The 16,958-nt window shown below is 39.3% G+C and overlaps 1 protein-coding gene across 1 annotated transcript; it reads right to left on the bottom strand.

Moving 5' to 3' along the window:
• Nucleotides 1–231: 231 nt before the first annotated feature.
• Nucleotides 232–16,074, bottom strand: IREB2 (iron-responsive element binding protein 2; the record flags this gene model as incomplete). Its single annotated transcript, XM_010072774.1, is given in 13 exon segments — nucleotides 232–352; nucleotides 787–922; nucleotides 1,759–1,918; nucleotides 3,054–3,170; nucleotides 3,644–3,744; nucleotides 5,084–5,255; nucleotides 6,081–6,220; nucleotides 6,732–6,915; nucleotides 8,077–8,146; nucleotides 9,880–10,101; nucleotides 12,022–12,159; nucleotides 13,339–13,504; nucleotides 15,985–16,074. Coding segments are annotated over 13 exon segments (1,817 nt in total), but the record flags the coding sequence as incomplete, so codon positions are not given.
• Between the last annotated feature and the right edge of the window lie 884 nt (nucleotides 16,075–16,958).

The raw sequence follows: 16,958 nt of genomic DNA, 5'->3' as shown, positions 1-16,958 counted from the left end.
GGGAGGGATTTACCTCCTTGGTCCCCACCATAAGATGAGCTCTTATGCATTTATCTTGTAATTTATACCTGTATGCTACAAATACTATTACGTTTATTTTACACAGCAATGAATTGCCATGGTCTCCCTCTGGCATGCAGATACACAAAAACATCATGCAAAGACCAAACCAACAATAAAGTGTATTTTGCACAGATTACTGTATTTCTTTATCACGTAACTGGGTGAGAACTATATTTTTGTATTGAACAAGCCTTAGAGCTTTACCTGCTTTATTGCATTCCTGATGGCTTCTGGCAAGGGGGCAGTGTTTCCAACACAGGTTGAACACCCATAACCGACAACCTCAAACCTACATTGGACGAAAGCAATCAGGTAGCACACTGAATGATCACAAGCAATTTATTAGCAAAACAGATTTTTCTTTTATTACCCACGACCGCAGCAGTTAAGAAAAGACTAGTACAGACTGTCCTGACAAATTTATACCCAGTTTTCACTTTTATAAACAAGTACATCCTGTCCTGTAAGACACTTACAACTAAGTAGATCACTACTGAAAAAAACAGAGCTCAGATGAGGTAGAGATGTACACACAGTAAATTCTAAGGTGGGAGTAAAATAAGAGCAGAACACAGCTTTAAGTCAGCAAGTAGTTAAAATGACAATCTAGTAAGTTCAGAACAAGCCAACCCAAAGCAAACAGCAACCGTACTTATCAACCTGCATAAGCCCTTAGGTACTATTTTTCTAAAATGACAAATACAGTCGGAAGTCACAACTCACCCAAGCTTACTGAGGTATGGCAATACTCCGCTGGAACTGAGGTAATGTGTAACCATCCCACTGCCTGGTGATAAACTTGTTCTTATGTAGGGTTTAACCACTAGGCCAGCTTCAACAGCTTTTTTGGCCAGGAGTCCTACCAAAAAGAGAGATAGCTTATGTTTTGTACAGGCCTTAAAAGAACATCTAAGTGATGCTACCTTAGTTACACTAAGCACTAAAAAAACAGAGGATGAGTAGACCTTCAGTTTATTATTAAAGCAACTACTTGCCTGAATAAAGTTTAACTCATAAAAATACCATTCAGGTTTTTGTTCCCACTCCCATAACGTACATGCCCGTATTCTTTTCTGTAACAAACATCTCTTTCCCATGTTCTAGCTGACAGTACAAATCCATTTGTTCTTCTTCTGATACAGGCCACACAGCCTCAAAAGGAAGCTTGCCTTGGCCAAAGGACCTCAAAAGAAGAGAGCAAGGTCTGACAGAGGATTAACTGTTCTGGGAAAATTGTATGCAGCTTATGAAGGTAGGGCGCGTACTCCTTCCCTAGTGGCTAAGGCACAGAGCAATTGTCCAGCAATATGGATTTTCTGCCCAGACTCTGTGGTTAACTATAGCTCAAGTCACCATCACCCAGGACGGAGTCAACTGCCTGCATCAACTGTGCCAATAAGTGCGCCCATTTGAAAAGAGCCCTGAAACTGGTTACCTGTTGAAATACTACCAAACATAAATATACTGTAATTACCATCGTTAATACTGCCTTATGACACAAATTTAGCCACTGTATTATTGAAAAGTAACTTTTGTTATATAACCTTCAAATATACATAAGCTTACGGCTCAAAGTTCACAGTTTCAAAACTTTAGGTCAAATAATTACAAAGAACCTACAGAAGTGAAGGTGAAGGCTGTGTAAACATGGGAGCACCATTAAGATCAAGTTAGTTGTCACTAGTCACAACATACCTGCAGCAAGCATGACGGATGGATTACAATTATTGGTACAACTGATTACCGCAGCAATGACAATGCAGCCATGAGATAGCTTGTATTCATTTCCTTCATACTGAACAGGTACAATGTCATCCTGCTTCTCAGCTGCAATCTGAAACCCCTTAACACCAGACTAGATGACAAAAATACATGTTAGCAGTTATTACAGCACAGAAACTATGACATTACAGCAACACCAAGTGAACCCTCATTTTAAAATACCCAGCTGTCCCATTAGGAACCCTTGAACAGATTTTAAAAGCAGCCCTCAGTTCATGCCTCTCTCCAGATCTACAGAGCTCTCATCCTCCTCTCTTCACAACTGCTTTAACTTTGCAACAGTTGGGAACAGATGCCAATCAAGAAGCACAGCTGATCCCACACTCAGTTCCTGCTATACATGAAAGAACAAACCCTTAGAAGTACCTGTCTTCAGTATAGTAAACAATACTTGCTTCTGAATTAGAAGCATACCCAAGATTTTAATTGCAAGAGGTTTATAACTAGAAGCAGACTAGGTCATTAACATTTCACACCCTCCAGCTCGTCAGCACTCAGTCATCCTCCCGGGGACCCTTTCAACCTCAACCATTCTGTGACCCAGCATGACTTCTCTCTCCAGCACAACTTGTCTTTCTGTATTATACACCTCATCACAAGCCAAAAATGCTCCAAGCAACAGAAAGAATTTTTACAGTGTCTAAGTGTGTATGTTTCTAATACTGCTGCCAGTCTTCAACTTTAATGATAAACACAAAAAATGATTGCAGCTGCATTCCTAGATACCTATGCATATTCCTTCAGAGTAAAAACATTTCCTCTGTGAAGTCAAGTTAAGCTTGCTAAGTTAAGAACCCAGAACACCAATTAGCTAAATCTTGGAAGTCTTTCTGCATCTCCTTTAAGATACGATGAGTTTTCTTTTCTTATGGTAATTCTGTTTTGGAAATTGAGTAAAATATTGCTGTTTAAAAAACTCTGAAACTGAGAAAGTGTTTCCCAAGCTTATGCTATTTATTAGTTAACATCAAGTTTTTCCTCCCTAGCAATCGAACTGAAATGAAGGATTTTTGGAAGTTCATGTTCCTGAAAAACACACCAGCTACTCTCCTCAGAACACTTGCCAAGCCAGAAAAGAGTTTCATTGGATAAGCTGTTTATATAGCAATAAGGAGCGCTCAGCAGGTATGCAAGGAATACATATCACAACATTTATTCACATAGATTACAGCAACTACCCTTCTGAAGAGTCCATGAGCTGTACAAACCTTTTCATTTAAGCAGGCTTGGAAGTCACTTTTCATGTTATTGACAGCCACTCTGTCTTGGGACCTCTTGGGGCCACTGACATACGGAATTATAGAACTTAGACTAATTTGCACTACCTAAAAAAAAAAAGGAAACAAAGAAAAAGCACGCATTATCAATCCCAGCCCACCATTACACTGAATATACTCGAGACATCCAGGACCTCTTTTGTTTAAAATTTTAATGTTCTGAGACATTAAAACTCTGGGCTTCCATTTTCAAGACTGCTCACTGTAAAAGACTCTTCATCTATTTCACGTGTTTTAACATCACCCCTAACTTTTCTACCATCCATAAGACTTACCTGATCACTTGAGCGTTACAGGAATTCCGGATCTGGTAGCCGACATGAACATTACTGTACTTCCCCTCCTTCCCCCACTGCCTCTATATTTTGTGCAAAGATACTCTGCTTCTCAAAATTATGTGTCAATAAATGCAACTTTTATTAAAGCAATGAAAATTACACTGGAAGACAAAATCACTGAATCAGCAGTAGTTAGTTATTATAAGATTCAAACATACAGAAAAAAAGTCATTACAAGCATACCTGGGAATACTCAGGTTCTCTGGAAGAACTCTCATAATTTCTAAATAACTTCACAGCTTTAAGATATGCTTCCATGACCTCAAGCTTGGCCTTGTCAAAACCTTAGGAAAGTTATTTCAAATATGAGAGAAGTCACAGGAAAAAAGTAAATAAAGTACACAATTCACAGAAATTAAGACTGTTACAAGAATATCAGATTTGTCCTTGAACATCCAAAGTACTTTTCAAGGCACACCACACTTCGATGCCCCAACCTCCAGCAGCTACTCAGGAATGATACACAAATTAAAATAAGTTTTAGGGTTTTTTAATTAGCTTAACTTCCCTTCTTATATCAAGGAACAAAATAAGCTGTTACAACTCTAGCTGCTGTAACTAATGAAATTTACACATTTGCCCCTGAAGTTCATGAAGTTTTTCTCTATTAAAATTTACTTGTTTCATATCGATCACGTTCTTAGCTGATAATAGCCAGCATGACTGGCTGCTGTTAGAAAGTGTTTCATTTGCTCTGCTGACCACAGAAAACATGTTTGTTATTAAATTAAAAATGTTTAACTTGGATTTAAGTGACAGATTTCAGTGTCAGAAAGGCTTACTAATGTGAATGAGGTTTTTTGATATCTGTTACCCTGTGGCTTTTTCTATTTGCAGTAGCTTGATAAGGAATGGACATCCTTCTAGCCTAGCTTGAAGTGTCAGCAAAATAACACTCTTCCAAAGAAAAAAAAAATTGTGAAAAGAACCAAATACGTTGATTTGTTTAGCAGTTTCACTTATTTCTGGTAATCATTTTAGATTTTGATTTTGCAGGGAAACTACAGGTGGTCAAGGGATTCATTTCATTTTAAGAAGACTTATATTCCATGCACTTTTTAAAATGTAAGTTATAACATTCTTAATACTTTTCTTCTAAAGGTTTACATATGCTTTCAAAATCAAGGACTCTGGACACTGAAAAATAACGTTAGTAGATCAGGTACTAGACAGATGAACCAGACAGGACACAAGCCTCGAGGGCAAGTCAGCTACCACATGCCAGTGTTGTGCACACAAAACCTGTAGCCTCACTTAAATACACAGGATACATGCAGACACAATAGGCCACAAGAAAACAACTGTGCCAATAAAGCAGGTAAATAACTCAGACCCAACTGCCGCATACTAACCATCCCAAAAACTAGCCAACAGTAAATATGTATGGGACAATTTTATGTGGTAGGTATTACTCAGATGCAAGAGATTCTACAGGATAAAAGTTGTAGCCAAGTAGATCTCATGACAGCCTCTTACTGCACAGCAGAGTTTATACATTAACTCCACATCAGAACTCTGCAGAAAATCACTGTTCAAGATCTACGGAGTTTTAAGCAAAAAAAATGTACTGTCACATATCTAAACCACTATTACAATGGATCACTGCTTTAATTTCATCTTTACCTGTATGCTTTAAGTGCTTTAATGTCACATTATCAACAGGGAAAAAGCTCAGAATAGCACCATATTCAGGACACATATTTGCTATTGTGGTTCGGTCTGCTACAGACAGCTGGGAAACTCCACTCCCAAAAAACTCGACAAATTTTCCAGCGACATCAGCTTGCCTAAGATGCTGTTTAAAAGAGCACACAACAACATTTGTTAGGTGAAGATGTACAATGCAAGCCATGTTTGTTGCAATGATTCGCAATTATCACATCATGACATTTAAAACAGAAAGCTGAAAACTTAAGGCCCATGTTTGCATGAAAAACCCAAGCCCCATTAACATAGTGGCTTCTAAAAATCCACACTGGAAGCTGCTGTAATAAAACACACCTCCTTCTCCAACTGAGTTCTCCAGATTTCCTAGTCAAGAACAGCTACATCCTTCTTAAAACATCATGCCAGAAAGAAGAAAGTATTTTCAAAGCAATCACAGCTCTTCAATGCTTTGACACCAGCTCTTCACTTACAACAACAGTGACAGCTTACGCCACCCTGGCAAAACCCTGTCTTCAGAAAATACATTCTTGAGTTGCACTAGCTTACAACCATAGCTAGGCCACGTGTCTTGCAGGAATATTTTAGAACAAAAAGGGTGCCCAGAAAAAGTTTGAGCTAGAGAAGAAGCCTACACGTTGTCAGCAGGAGAAAAATGGAAAACAAGGCTTCCCTCCCCTGCCCCCAACCCTGCACACATACTTTTTTTAAAAATTATTTTTTTAGTTAAAGAGGGCTTGTAAATAAACCACTATAAAGGGAAAAGAAAAAGACCACTAAAAGACCACTACTTTGTAATACTACTAAATAAAAATGGTTACAATTATGTGGAACTTCCTGCATTACCATGATTAAAGGTATACTAAAAATACTCCCGGCACTTAATTCAGCTCTCAAACCACTGGTAGAACTTGCTACAAACTTTGCTTTGTTTGAAAAGGCGTTGAACTCTTACCTTTGTGATGTTCAGAACAATGTCTATGGATGTAGCAAGCGGGCTGGCTGTGCCTGTCAGCTGACACCCAACCACCTCAGGCAAAGTGAGAGTAACCGGCATCCCCAGCATCACTGCTTCTGTTTCAATCCCTCCAACACCTGGAAGGAGAATATTATGTTGCTTTTCATACATTTAAGTAACCAACACTAAATATTTTGAGGTCTTAAAAATTAATAAACCCCTTCCTATTAAGCCTAAAGGCTACAGCAAGAAAATGTAGAAGTTCTGTTAAAAATTTGTATGTGAAAAATAAAATCAAGCGAGACTACTGCTGAACTTACGACTGCACTCTCAACCAGAAAATACTTTAACTAAACTTAACCGTCCAAGAGAAAATAAACCTTCGTACGAGTGTTACAGTGCATGTACAAAGAGCGCTTATTTGAGTATCCATTGCTTATTTGCTATTTTATCTTTAAATCACAAACTGCAGTTTCTTGATGGGAAGAAATGTTAGTTGAGATTACTTTTAGACAAAAAACATTCTGAAGAATAATTCAAGACAGATTGCTCTTCTTGAGAAAGAAATATCCAGTGGAAGAAAGTATTTCTTAGTAATGTTTTAGTATGCCTTTCAACGTGCTATCAAGTTATTCTTAGCATACTTACCCCAGCCCAAGATACCCAAGCCATTTACCATGGTTGTATGAGAATCTGTGCCAACCACACTATCTGGATATAGGAAATCTTTAACTTCAAAAACAACTCTTGACAAATATTCCAAGTTAACTTGGTGTGCCATTCCAGTCTCGGGTGGAATTATGGAAATATTCTTGAAAACCTTTGAACTCCACTGTAATTTTTCCAAAATGAGAAAAAACAAAAAGAGTTGCATTTTTTCAAAGGTATATTCAGTTCTTAGAACACAACTAAAAAGACAAAACCAATATGCAGTAAAGCAGTAGTTGCTATTTATGGAAGTGGCTTTTGCTCATTTGTCACACAGAGATATGTGATCCCCTTGGATTCTATACATACTTAATCATCAACAAAACCATCCATTCAGTTTCTGAATCAATAATTCGTACCCACCCTTCAAAGCAGGGCTGCGTAAGTCTCTTACCTTCCATTTCACACAACTAATTTCACGCACAGCTAAGGCTAGCATTTAGACTACAGAACCTAAGCACTTGTGTTTATAGCAGAATTTAGTTTAGGTTTTACACCCCTGGATGAGAGCAAGATGCAACTTAGGAAAGCGTCTTGCTACATGCAAACTCAGGATGGTAGAGTTAGAACAGCTGACATGAAAGCTTTAACAAGACTCAGCTTAGTTTCTTTCTTTAATAATGCAAAAGCTAATTTGCAACTTTAAGAAGGAAACCTAGTGTACCTACATGGGAAGATCTTTAGACCATTGCATCAGATTCCTAAACCATGTTAAATTGTGGATGAGGATCAAATACCAATGTTGCAGATCCCTGGCTAGCAACAAAGCAGCTGATGTTAACCACACAAGACTTCCACTAAAACCGAGTTTACAAGCACTGCTGCCTCCTTTGAGAGCAGCACTGTCTCAACACCAGCCTCTGTTCAACACTTCCAGCTGCAGTGAGATGTGTAACAGAAGTGTGGATAAATGAATCTTTTATCCAGAAACTCACTGTGACTTAAGGCACCCAGCTCATTAAAAAGCACTGAAAAGATGAGTGCTTCACAGACACCTAACTCTGTCCACTACCTTCACGCTGACAAGAACCAAATCAAAGTTAGAACTAAAAAAAGTTCTCCCCTTTAAGCAACACCTAGTTTTAAAACCTCTGCTGCCTAACAATTTTTAGATTCAAAGTCACTAGCCGTGTCATTAGACAATTTTCTGCTCCCATATTAGAGATCTGAGAATCTGACATTTCCAAAAGATGAAATCTCATTTATTATCTAAATCTGAACACTGGTAGGCAAATGGAGCAAGCTCCTAAAACACCATACAAAGCCCACAGGTACACAGACATACCTTAAAAAACTGAAGCCTCTCTCTATTTCTGCCAAATTCCATCTCTTGATTTTTCAGTACTGTCTCAGGCCTAGGAAGATACAAGTTTATAAGCACTGTCATAATTAATTTCAAATTACAGAAGACCAAGTTGTTATTTTTGCTTGTGTGATGAAAGATGCATTTAAACCTGCAGCAACTTTTGAAGTGGTTTATTAGAACAAAGATAATTCCTTCCTTGCAGCAAGCTTTCTGTAAACAGTGAAAACTGATTTCATCTGTGCTGTGCTTGAGAATATGTTTATTCTAGGTAAGTTTGCCTAAAGCATTTGATTTTAGAAATACTCATTTTAAGAGATCTATTCCCAGTGCGTACTACAATACACAGAAGCTTTTTGTTTCCTGATCAGTACTCTTACAGGTTGCACAACTCAAAATTTAATTTCAGTAGAGAACAAACATGTTCGCTAGTTCCTGTAAAAACCACCTTCCACGTTCAGTCCTAGCCCTTTAGTAGCTGAACAGAACACCAGGGCAATTTTAACTATCCTCCATTTCTGTACTTTTTGCCTCCAAGCCACAATGTTTTTCTTCACAAGTACTCACTGGTACAGTCTCATAAAATGACCCATCTTTTCTTAACAAGCATTATTTATTGAGCTACTGATATCCATTATAAAGGAGTAATCCACAATTTAAGAGGAATAAATTCTGCTTTGAGAAGGTGGACAAGGAAGGGAACACGCTTGCCTTGTACCAAGAAGGAAGGAAGAGGTGTATTTTGTATAATATTATCATTTTTATATGAGAGGTGTATTCTAGAGGTGGATTTCACATCATGACCCTTCCCCTTCTCCTCTGCAGTACAGCTCCTGACCTTCTGACACTGCTTTGCAAAGCCCAGAGGGATAGTCATCATTCACACTACAACTTCATAAATACCACCGCTGTTTTGCTGCCAGAAATATCAATATTGCTGAAAACGTCACTAATTCTGCATTTCTACCCCCATACTGAACAGGAACATTTCCACATCTATAAAATTACCAAGACAATCAGCATCACATCACTGTGGGATACAGATTTGATCAGTTTTTCAATTCTACACCTGTCAGGCACAGGAAGACAGGGATCTGACCAGGCTATCAGAGAAAAGAGGTGGCAGCAGAAAGAGGAGGATGATTACACGTAATTGGCATAGACCAAATGGTACGGAATCATTGGTAATAATACTGAAAATCTGGAAAAGGCAGACAGACACGGTTCCCCTGGGCCATTCCATACAGGCAGGATATTCACTGAATTTCAACTCAATGACAGATGGACTGTGGGATTCTGTAGAAGCTGGGGGATGATGTATAGGCTAGTTCTTAGGTCTTCTTTAAGAGCCAGAGACTTTTGAAAAGTTCTCAAAGAAAAACTAAAATTTACTTTCAGAAATAAATCAGTGTTTCATTGATTCATTCATTGAGGTTTACTTTGCAACATACAGAGGATTACTCCCATGCTTTGTTGTCCTTGTAAAGAAACAAGGGAAGTCTCAAAATTTAATTAAAAAAAATCACAGCCATGAGTCACACAGTTGGCCATCTGCATTGTGTTTAGTAAAGCCCTTCTTTTAAAAAGTTTAATGTAGACTAATTCAAATGCGTGACATCAGACCTTCTTCTAGATGCTGAAACCTGTCTAGCACACATGTGAAGAACAGCACAGAAGGATGCTTGCCGAAAAAAAAAAAAATCACATCTCTATGAACAGTCACACGCAGTGCTTCACAACACAGAAGGGTGCAAATAATTTTAAAAAAAAAGAAAGCTTTCATACTCAGGCACTGGCTGAAGATGGAAAGGACACAGGATAGGTGTGTTCTCAATCTGCGCAGAAAATTGTCCTGAGTTGCGACTTGTCTCTCCAGCGCTACATGGCCCTTTGCAGCCAGTCTGACCCCTGCAAGGCAGCTTCCGAGGCTGTGCTTTAAGTGGAGAAAGCTTTGCCATCGGCTTCTGTGACTCACCACCTCCAGGATTTGGAGCATTCTGTATTGCACTGTTAACATCAAATAGAAGAATAATTCAGACATTAGGAATGTCGCTTTTTTGTTTATTCGCAACCCCTTCAACAGATGATAAAGTATTATCTGAAAAAAACTGTTATACTATAATCCTGTTGCAAAGTGAACTACCACTGCATAAGCTTAGTTAACTAATGTAGCGTACTAAGAAGTGAACAGAACTGGACTGCCTGAAAGATTAACACCAAATAAACAACTCCTTCAACTTGCTCACAACCAGGCCAGAAATCTTTATAACCAATGTTAGCAGGATTTAAACTTCAAAGGTGCAGGCAGAGCCTCATCCAAATGGAGGGCATCCTGAACATGTCTCTTTTTTTAGGATTGTACTGTATAGGTTTTGTTAAATGCACAGAGGAATGATTACAGACAAAGCTTTCTCAAGGAAAGAAACAAAACTTTATGATTTCATTCAAGTCAGAAGTAAGTCAAAAAAGTTTCTTTTCTTTTAAAAATAAAGTTCATATAGCAAGCTACCCTTGAACAGTATTCAGTCTTCACATGAGAGCAAAGAAAGCTTGTTGTGAAAAACGAATGACTTTTCACCTCTCAACATCTACCAAATCATGGATTTGTAATTAAAGTCACTGCTTTCTTCTGCTTTAGTAACACAGAAAGATACTTGGTTATCGAACTGCAGGATATTGCATGGCCTCAGAGGATACCGTGTCTAAATCCCACCCGAGCCCAGGAGCCTCTGATCAGCAGGAGATAGAATAGAATAGAAGAGGCACAAACCATCCTGTAGCCAAGGGTTTCTTATCATAGGCCAGCAGCTGCTGAGATCCTGTAAGCTTTCCAAAAGTGAAACTACAGAAGTCGGATTTATCATTACAAAGCAGCATGTTGAGACCTCTTGCCAACACTTGGTCCTTCTGATAATTCTAGGCTAGCCTAATTGCAATGGGATCAGCTGTCCCTCCAGACACAAGAACACACAGACCACAGAGCTGAAACAAAACATAGGCAACAACTCATGATTTGCAGCTTCTTGCTCTTCTTATAGTAACCAAACTGCAATCTTTTATGTCTCTGGAAGGTCTACAGAAATGACTCGTACACACCCCTCCATGTGACCACAGGCTTTTTGCCCATGCTCTTTTAAACTCCCCAAGAGCTTGAGCAATTCACACAATTCTGTGTGAGCTGGAAAGGCTCCATGACAGAGGGAGAAGGAGCAGGGGAGCTGCATTATTTACATAGTGTATACTTCAGCAAGCACTGAACAAAACGTGAGTTTTTCCTCTTTTGCAGGATGATGTGGCAGCCCCAGGCTGTTCTCATCTCATTACTGCTTATCAGAAAAGGAAAACCAGGCTGTCAGTTTTCCAGTCTCAATACTCTTTCCAGACTCCGACAAGCACACTTCTCTCTCTGCAAATACATGCAGCCTTTTTCAATCTGTTGTAAAACCCAGGCCCAAAAAAGGCAAAAATAAATCATAAGCTATTGGCTGAAATGACAGTCTTTCAGTATGTCCAGCAGGATTCCAAGTCGCTCTGCTGGAGCTGTGACAAGCCAGTCACATTGTAAAAAAAGTTTTATTTAAAGAGTACAACCCAGGCAAAGCAAAATCACAAACTCCATCTGCCTCACTCTCTTAAGACATCCTATTTTCTGGAAACTATGACAGATCCAGTTATTTCAGTGATCTCTTGCCCAGAATTTGGGTTGTTGGTCAGCTTCATCCATAACCTCTCACAACCACTCTTTCTCTCTTTCAAGAGTGTTACTGCATATGTTTCTAACCAGCCCTCTTTCAGATACCATCAGGTGTAGTTTCGGGGATCCACGCATGACAAATGATTTGATGGGCCAGTACCAAGACCAGAATGAATCCAGAGTTCAGCATCAGCCAAAAATGTACAGTTCATCAAAAAAAAGAGGTACGTTACCATTTGCTGAAATCAATCTGCAGAGAATGGTCAACAGTGAGATCAGTTGGGCAGGCAGGATTGACTTTCGCAGGATCTCCTCCAGCATTTCTCACAGCTTCCCTCATGGCAGCAAAATCCACCATTGCTGGAATTCCACTAACAGACAGAAAAACAAAATAGTATAACATCATGAGACGTTAACTCACTAAAACATACAAGTTGCTTTTCAATTTTAACTTTAAGTCTAGATTTACCTAAGCTCTATTTCAGATAATAGACTCCTACTAGTCTATTCTCTAAATTTTAAAGAACTTGAAACATTTTTAAAAGTTAATGGAGTTGGTACACATTCACAACAAGCAACAGCATATTTGAAGACAACATACCAAACAAGAACACAGGAACATCTTAAAGAGAATTACATTTCTCTTTTGTTCTGCTATGCTTCTGAAGTGCAACGGTACTTTACTACAAAACTAATTTTTAGGTATTTATTACCTTTACAGTAGAACCTTGCTATGTAAACAACATTTGCACTATACACTTCAACACCTTAGCGTGTATTAGTACTTTTCTTACAGAGCCAGCCATTTCTGAAGCTCATAGCATTTTACAAAAACATGCTTGTTGCCATTACATAGATAAGCGTACCTGAAGGACAAAATTTGAGGACAGTGTTTTTATAACACAGTACTATATAAATCTTCATAACTTCTGCTTAGCAAGCAAAGTCATCTCATTTTTATTAGTAACTTCACAATTCCTTTATCTCACTTCTTGATAAATATATTGTTAATCAGTCAGACAAACAAATTTAATATTTGCAAATTGCTGAAGGACTACCCTTTTAGCTACACCACACTCAAATCACAAAGAAAGTTAATATCCTAAGAGACTTCTCTTTAAATATATGCATTATTCATGGATTCAGCTGGATGGCCTATAGTTGTGGAGTAAGCAATATTTAATCTCCAGTCATCTCAAGCAAGAATTCTATATATTTCAATGAATCACCAGCCACCTGGCTACAGCCAAAATGTCACCGCTGCCATTTGTGTTTGGGCTCTTCTCCTGTAAAGCGTTCCCTGTAGGCCAACAGCTTTGGCCTTGCCAACCTGCACTAAAACCGGGGTACCCTATGGAACAACTCCAAACCTTGCACCACGTGTAATGACCACAAGGAATCTGATGAATAGCAGCAGGGCACGGGTTTGAGACAAAGCCATACTGCAGTATCAGTGAGGTGCCGTTTATCTTCAAGCCCAAGAACTGTACATCCAACTCAGTGCATTTACACAGATTATTTCAGTGGTTTTGGCGCACACACACACTTACGTAAAGTCTTGAAGAACAACTCTGGCAGGACAGAAGGGCACTTCAACATTATTCTGTTTTGTTTTCCAGTCCAAGATGTTCATAGCATCTGTTTCTTTCACTAAGAAGCCATCGCAGTTACGGACACTGGATTCAAACAACACTCGTATGGAATAAGGCAGAGTATCTAGGGTAAAGCACAGTGACTGACTTAATTAGAACACCACCTTCCACTTACCTGGTTCTTAAAAAAACTACAATCTCACATTTCTAAAGAATTCCACTTTGCTAGGGATTTAGAAGGATGAGAGCTACAAGGGCCTGCTTTTCCAGCTGCCTTTGGGTTTGTACTTCATTCCACAATATGGAACAGGGAGCTGCATAATGTATACATTGGAGAAGATGAGTTATCACGTGGGATTTGAACGGAAGATACCAATGGCCTGACCGCACTGTGTTAACACAGCGACATTTAGGAAGGTATGCTGTGCTGGCAGGAGAGAGATGCGAGGAATCTAGAGCTGAGATTAGTGATCAGAGTACGTGAAAAGCAATAACAGTCAGAATAGTCAAAAATATTTAACTGTAAATTTTACCATTTCACTACTTGAGATATCAAGCCAAAACGATCCAATGCCAGAATATTTTTTTTTTTAATAAACACCAATACAAAGACCAGAAACTATTCTGCCATGTGCCCTAAAATCAAACACATTTCATAAAATACAAAGAAGAATGACATTTTACTAAATACAACTTTAGTTATTTTGTTACTGATCTGGATTAAAGAATTGAGTAGAAGCAGCTTTCTGGCACAAGAAAGTTTAGAGAACTGGAAACAAGAATGAAAAAAGCGTGAGGAGAAAAAAGAAGCAGTTATCACTATTCACTGCAAACAAAAAAATTTAAGATTTATTCACATTTCTCCCCAAATCCCATTATTTTCAGCACCATTCAAGCAGGCAAATGACTGTATGAGAACAGTGAGAAATATAAAAACGTTAGTTGGAAGAAGAGGGTGAAAGAATTAAGTTTTAACAAAAAAAAGTTAGATTTGGTGGTCTCAACCTAATCCAGAGGTTTGTCCCCAAACTATTATTATAGGATTTGCTGACTCTGTTCTCATTGTGCATCTTTCTCAGATACCATCCACTGTTGTCTAATTAGACAAGTAACTCAAAATAAATAGGAATGTCATCACAAAAACATGTCTATCAGCTGCAGTGCCACCACTCCCTTTACTGAAAAGCCAAGTTTCCACAAGAAAACTGTTCTGCTTTTTCTTATATTGCAAATAATACGCAGTGCATTCCTCCAGTGATAAAGCCAACTGTCTAACAGGCTGCCTAGCAGCCACCAGCTATGGAGAAGTAACTACTTCTCTCTACTGGACACTAGCAAGCTCACATCTGCAATGCTGTGTGTAGTTTTTGGCCTCCCAGGATACAGATCTCAACAAATGAGATCACATCTAGCAAAAGGCCTTCTGAGAGGGTTATGGGGCTGCTGCAGCCATTTGGAGACCCAGGTTTGCTCACCCTGAGAAGAGAAAGCTCAGCAAGCTGACCACAGCTACCCACAACCTAACAGGAACTGCAGGGAAGACATGGCCTGACTTCTCACAAGTGCACAATGAAAAGACAAAAAAAAAAAGCACAAGGCGCAGGAAGGGACACTGTGACTGGATACAAGGAAAAAGGAGTTCACAGGGTGGGTGGTTAGGCACAGGATCAAGGGAGGCAGTGACATCTCCATCCTTGCACATTTGCAGAGCTCACTGGAGAGAGGCTCTCCAGGCTCTCCAAGTTAGCTCTAGTCCCAGCAAGAAGACAGACTAGATCTCCAAACGCCCCCCCTGTCCTAAATCACTCTGAGCTTTTTCTAGATACCATGTTCCCCATAGCTGAATACTGTTTTAAACACTAGAAAATCAGATACTCCTTAGTAAATTGGCAAATAAATCAATTACCATTTACATTAGTAATCTGATTAACTTAAACAGGCATTTATTGTCAGACTATAGCCAGAAGCCCCGAGGCAGAAGGCAAACAGGTAAAACCCCAAATCAATGCTCTAGTGACAAATGCAATGAGCAACTCCAGATGCTGGATTTGCTGTCAAGTGCTGTCTCACAATGTGCCTAAATTTTACTTAATATCTTGCTAATATGTAGTTACTATGAGGCTTCCAACTTATGCACAGAAGTTTCTACTGGAAGACAAAGACACTTACTCTAGTCTCTTTAGAGTCCTTCTCCAAATATCTTCAGGAATATCTGCTGCTGCTCCAATCTTTATGGAAATTAGAACACCAAGCAGCAGTACAAAATCATGGTAAAACCAACATTATTTTTGAAGGACTACATAGAAAAAATGAAGTGACAGAGAATTCCTTTCTCTTTACTAAAAAAAATTATTCTGATTTGGAGCATTGCTGCAAACTCCAGCAACACTTGTACTTTCTCCCTTACTGAAAAAAGGCTACATGAAGCGTTATCCCCTTCCAACTTCACAAGGCAGTAACAGACTGGAAAATTATAAGCTTTCAAATACACCTGTTAAGAACTCACGTATTCATGACTGCCTCTCCTCACATCTTACAGCAGTACGCAGTGAATGTTTACTGCTGGTACCACCCTAATTGCAAACAGTGTAAAAGGATCATTACCATACTTGGCGCCTCCAAGCTCTGAGACATTGTAGAACTTCTTTTGTGGATAGTTTTCTAGTGCTTCAATTACCGGCTGGTAAGGGCTTCCTAAGAGAAGAAAAAAAAAAGTTAGAGCCATGAAAGAATGGAAATTTTGAGCACTGGTAGAGGACTTGTAAGAGTGGCTTTTCCTTTCTTATTTTACCAAAAATAATGTTCCTCTAAGACTGCAAGTACACCATAATGTGGAAAGGTTTTTAAATGGATCAAGACACCTAATGATGTAGATGTGTGACTAAGACAAATTTTAAAAGTATCTGTAACGCAGGGTATATACAGGTCATGCAAGTAATCAGCACAGTCACACGCCTGAATACATTTGACCTTTATTGTCTCAGTTCACCATCTCCCAAAGAGGATAAACGCACCTCACCAACTCAGGGATGAGATACAGGTCTTAACAGAGTAGAAAACAAAGCATTCAGTGCTAGGCCAATGCAAACGAGATAAAAATAAACCTTGTAACAGCTATCAGGCAGAGAGAACAAATAACTTGAGAAGCAGTGGTTCACAAAAAGAACGTTTTAATTCAATTGCTATCAAACTAGAGGGACAGTAGCAGTGATAGACTCCGTCAGGCCTAAAGAACTGCATACAGTAAAAGCTTAAAAAAAGTAAAATCTCGATGACAAACAGGGGGACACGTTAGTCCGGCCATTCCCGAGATGCTCCCGGGAGCACAAGCACCGATAGCCGCATCTGCAGCGGAACATTTACCCTTTGCTTTGGTCTTAACACCCTACAGCCACACTTTCACCGCAAAGCAAACGCTACACCCTCAGCAGCCAACAACAACTGCGCCACGGAGCCGCCGAACAATGAGCGCGACCTCCCGAACCCGGCCGAGCACCGCTCAGGCCTCGGCCCCCCGAGCGGGCACTGCGGGAGCCCGGCTCCTGGGCACGACACCTCCTCGCCGCAGCGCCTGAGGC

Source organism: Pterocles gutturalis, unplaced genomic scaffold (assembly GCF_000699245.1).
Source record: "Pterocles gutturalis isolate BGI_N339 unplaced genomic scaffold, ASM69924v1 scaffold31897, whole genome shotgun sequence".
In the NCBI taxonomy this organism is placed as follows: domain Eukaryota; kingdom Metazoa; phylum Chordata; class Aves; order Pterocliformes; family Pteroclidae; genus Pterocles; species Pterocles gutturalis.
Note: the sequence above shows the minus strand (reverse complement) of the source record. Positions and strands in the feature narration are given on the sequence as shown.